Below are 4,933 nucleotides of genomic sequence, written 5' to 3' on the forward strand. Positions count from 1 at the left end.
AGCCCCAAAAATCATATTGAATATTCATGGTGGTTAGGACTCATTTAAGTTGGAGGTTCTAAACAATTAGTAGCATGCACCACAAATATGATTAAATTAATGTGTTCATATAATTTTTACTCAGTAATAAATGGACACAGAAAGAGAGGAAAAAAAAAATACTATCTGCTATGAGGTTTATGCTTTTGGACACAAGGAACTTAGTGTACTTGTTACTGTTATAAATGTAAACATAAACATATAACTGTATTCTAACTCACAATTACACGTTTATGGAATGGTTCTCGTTGGTATTACTTTCTTTTAATTTTTCTACAGAGAGATATCTTAAAAACCAATCCAGTCCAATGCAAAAGCAGAGCACCGGATTTGCGTAAAACCCACTTGATTGCTTCACCTTCCTCAAGCCTCTCTCTCTCTCTCTCTCTCTCTCTCTCTTCATAACTTGAACTCTAAGTATGATTTATGCCTCTTCCCTTTAAATCATCAGATTTTATTCTTGATTTTTTCACTCTTGCAACATAAACATATATTAATTCCCACACCTCTCAAAACATTTCCCATGTCCAAGAAGTGATCATATATATATATATACTTGCAGACTGCCTTACATAACATTGTACACAATCCTTGCAATAGTCTTTAGCTGCTAGCAGAATGGGGCGCCATTCTTGCTGCTTGAAACAAAAGTTAAGGAAAGGTTTATGGTCTCCTGAAGAAGATGAGAAACTGTTCAATCACATAACAAGATTTGGTATTGGTTGCTGGAGTTCAGTCCCTAAACAAGCTGGTAATATTTTGATTCTCCATCAACTTTGTAACATCTTTTTCAAATGGTACCTAAATAGCTACTAAGCCTTTTGGTATTCAAACAATCTTAACTGTTTTGGTTTCTTGCAGGATTGCAAAGGTGTGGAAAGAGTTGCAGGTTGCGATGGATAAACTACTTGAGACCTGATTTGAAGAGAGGAATGTTTTCACAGCAAGAGGAGGATCTCATTATGAGTCTACATGAAGTCCTTGGCAACAGGTATATATATACATATATAAGACTCTTCTCATTCAAAAAGGCATCAGATTTTTATTCTTTGAGACAAAAATGGAAATGGGTGTTCAATAATTTGAGTTTTAATAAACTATTTTGGTGAATTTCAGGTGGGCTCAAATTGCAGCACAGCTACCTGGACGAACAGACAATGAGATAAAAAACTTCTGGAATTCATGTTTGAAGAAGAAGCTAATGAAGCAAGGGATTGATCCATCCACTCACAAGCCACTAAGCAAAGTTGAACCAAAGGATGAGAAAAAATGTACAGAAACAACATGCTTTCAGTCTCGAGGACTTCCAAGTACTACTGTATCAACTATGGCATCACAGGGTGGTCCAGCATTTCTAGTTGATGACTCAAATTACTATGATCATAATGGACTAACAGAAGCTTCAAGAGAGCTTTTCATGTACAAGCCTAGCTTTGATCCAATGTCCTGCTTTGAGTTCCAAGCGGGTGTCGATTCAAATGCATATACTTCAACTTTTGTACCTGATCAGAATCATCACACAAATATCAAACCCGACATTGACCAAAGCCAATTTGAAACAAATTCCAACTATGGTTTCACTTCAATGCCAGGTCTGACCAATTCTGATCATGGAAACTTATCCGGCGCAGAGTTTTCTGATAATTCAGGTTCAAAAATGAGCTCCTTTTTCATGAACAATGAGGTGAAAGAAAGCTCTAGCAACAGCTCAAACATGAGCAGCTATGCAGGGTTCCCAGTGAACGATATTATGTTAGAAAATGCAGCCTATTCATCATGGGACTCAGATACCAAGTTGGAGTCTTTGTTTCAGTTTCAGGTCAATGAGATAAAAACTGAGGAATTGAAGGCAGGTTCTTGGCAAGAAGGTCAGCTTCAAGCTCACAATTCAGTAGATTTCGGTAGCTATCCATTAACGTCACTTTCAGAAGATCTAACAGGAGCACATTTTGATGTTTTCCAGCAGATATGAACTGTAAATTCTTTGTTTTATTTTAATTTTTTTTGTCACTTTTTTTTTCCCTACATAAACCACAATACACAAACATGTTGATAGTTCAGGGAATTTCAACTTAAAGTTTGAGATGAAGTCTTTGTTTGTTTTTTTTTGTTTTTTTGGTTTCCAAGTAGGTTATAATAATAATCCAGCTGATCTTTCTTTGAGCTTTGATTTGTATTTGTTTTCAGCAAGTTGAAATAATGTTCTTGCAGATTATGGTTTTGTGGTCCTAATCTTTCCACCGTCTTAACTAATATTTATCGTTGGTATTTACAGTTATATAGTGCTTTTCCATGCCTTTCATTTTACTACTGTTTAACCTAAACCACTTTTTAGTCCCCGGCAAAACTTATCTGTGCCCACAAACAGAAGCAAAGGCTTGCATTCTTTTATTGTCTCTCTCTTTTGGGTATTTGAATTTGACCCTAAACCCATATGAAGTTAATCATTGTTATTTTGTACAAACATATATTATATGTTGAATGTACATATATAAGATAGGTGGGGTAGGTTCAGATTGTGATATATTGAACCGCTGGCAGAGCTTAAATAAGAAGATTATCCGGGCCTATTGTATATAAGTTTATGCTGATTTTCTAGCATATGATCCAACTGCGGGCTCCAGATTCATCCATGCATTAGAGAGTCCTGTCCTTTGTATTATTGGAGAGAGAGCAAAGTGGGGTCTAAAAACAGTAAATATGGAATAGTCCCAATTGGATTAATCATCTTTGGTTTCAATTGTATTTGGATGCTTTTCACACGGCTTGCAAAATGGTCCTAAACTCAATATAAAAATAGTCAGCGCCATAACTTCAAAGTCTATATAGCTTTTCCAAAACTTTAATGTCCTTTGTTTCCTTTCGCAAAAAGATATCTAAACAGAAAAGAGGACCAAGACTTCTCAGAACTAAAACGATGTATCACACTTTAGATCACTATTCCCTATTCACTAGTTGTGAATCATTGCGAATGTATCACAAAAGGCTGCATCAAATTTGGTCCCAAAAGACAGCAAAAAAAAAAAAAAAAAGACCTATCTGATCTAAAGCATAAACTTTAAAAAAACATGTTAAATTGTGACAAATTATCATTTATCCTACAAGTTTAAATTGTTAGAAAACATAAATTTAATTATTTAACTATTATTCTAACATTCGGTAGAATATTCGGTAGATCCAGATGTTATATATGTACTTGACCTAATCTTCCAATTAATACTCCTAACCATATGCTTAGGAAGGACCAATGATGTGGTTCTAATTCAATATGTATTCCAAAGACGTCCATATTATGGTCATTATCACCTGATCAATTTAGAGCATATTTAAGGTCATTGTTGGATGCAACAATACAACTTTTTAGTTCTTGTGAACTAATATATAATACCTAACAAAATTAACAATCTTTGATCTCTATTGGCACCACTGCTTCTTATGAAGCTTGCATGTTGTTTTGGAATTGTGACGAGTCAGCCAAAAAAGGTTTTCAGGCTTCCCAAGTTGAAATACGATATGATGGACAATAACAAGTAACAACATACAAATCACACAAACTCAAAAACGTGTTCATGTATTTTGACACCGAATTAATGGTCCTGCACAGCGACTATAATAGACCTCCATTGAAGCAATCAAGAGGTTCACAATAATTGTGGTGGTACTAGTTTGTTTGATGCTGAAAACACCATGTTTTAAGAACCATTCTAGTCACTTTTTTCTTAAATTTTTTTGGTCTATTTTGCTTACAAGAACATCTTAACGACTGCAAATGATGCTTGCAAGTTGCATATAGTCCAAAACAAATGTGCTTAAATAGAAATTTATAGGAAACTTCTTTTAAGAACTGGAACATCAAAGAAAAATCCGTAGTTGCACTTTATTTGTAACCATTTCTACATATATAAGAAATACAGAACTTGAAGTGTGCCGACATTGCTATAAAGCAAAGGTTGTTTATAATACCATTTGAGGTTTTGAACTTGGAAAAAGGGTGTTGTCTGCCAAATTATGCTTCAACTTTAAAAGTGAAAGGTTTTATAAAGAGAACCAGATTGTGGTGCATGATTTACTCCTTGGTCAAATTAATAACGGTGCCCGACAAATGCATGATTTTTCCATGGTTTTCCTAATGATAGCTATTTGAGATTTTTCTTACCATCTTCATCACCGACAGCATACTGAGTTTTTCTCTTTTTTATTATTATTATTATTTTTTTGTGTGTAAAAGATCCAAAATATTGAGTTCATCCCTCAAATAAGGTTCAAGTTTAGTAAATCTGCACAGAAATGTCTATTACACACACTGCCCGTTAGGCCGTTACACACAAAATTGTGTGTAAATTTTTTTCTAAACTGAAATCATGACTTCAGCTTCATGTTTCATTATCTAAGATAAAGCTAGCATTAATTTTAAAATTATTCCATGAATACACACTTTGTCATCACTTACATATTCGTTAATTTGTGATTGAATTATAATTATTACACATAGACCACCATTAGTACGTGGTGATAATAAATTTGATGGTATCGCTTTAACATTATAATAAATAAATATCTTCATTGCATTATTTTTGAGGCACCAATTTAAAATTTATCACATCTCTAATATTACTGCTAGAAAAAACTAAAACAAAATAAAAAGATTAAAAAAGCAGTGATGATGAGGTGCACCGTACATGTTGACATTCATCTTGATTGGCCCACATTGTTTTTTTTTAAAGAAGAATTTGGCCCACATGGTACAAATAATTTCCTTGGCCAACATCTAAGGGCCAATGAACCTGCTTTTAAAAAAAAAAAGGGCCAATGAACCTAGCATACAAAATTTGAGTACAAAATCATTTCAATTCTATTCGTTGATATACCTGCTGTCCAAGTTAGGTCTGTCAGT

At 34.0% G+C, this 4,933-nt stretch overlaps 1 protein-coding gene across 1 annotated transcript; it reads left to right on the plus strand.

The window, feature by feature from the left end:
• Window positions 1-248: 248 nt before the first annotated feature.
• Window positions 249-2,205, plus strand: LOC142630873 (uncharacterized). Its single transcript, XM_075804928.1, has 3 exons — window positions 249-790; window positions 901-1,030; window positions 1,156-2,205. The coding sequence occupies exons 1-3, from the start codon at window positions 658-660 to the stop codon at window positions 2,009-2,011; spliced, it is 1,119 nt and encodes a 372-aa protein (XP_075661043.1). The 5' UTR covers window positions 249-657; the 3' UTR covers window positions 2,012-2,205.
• Window positions 2,206-4,933: the final 2,728 nt, after the last annotated feature.

This window comes from Castanea sativa, chromosome 4 (assembly GCF_040712315.1).
Source record: "Castanea sativa cultivar Marrone di Chiusa Pesio chromosome 4, ASM4071231v1".
Taxonomy (NCBI): Eukaryota; Viridiplantae; Streptophyta; class Magnoliopsida; order Fagales; family Fagaceae; genus Castanea; species Castanea sativa.

Bases quoted from the DNA above. Each gene is read 5' to 3' on its own strand.
- LOC142630873 (XM_075804928.1), top strand. From the start codon at position 658: ATGGGGCGCCATTCTTGCTGCTTGAAACAAAAGTTAAGGAAAGGTTTA. The intron at 791-900 runs GTAATATTTTGA...GGTTTCTTGCAG, and splicing joins TTCAGTCCCTAAACAAGCTG to GATTGCAAAGGTGTGGAAAG. The intron at 1,031-1,155 runs GTATATATATAC...GGTGAATTTCAG, and splicing joins CATGAAGTCCTTGGCAACAG to GTGGGCTCAAATTGCAGCAC.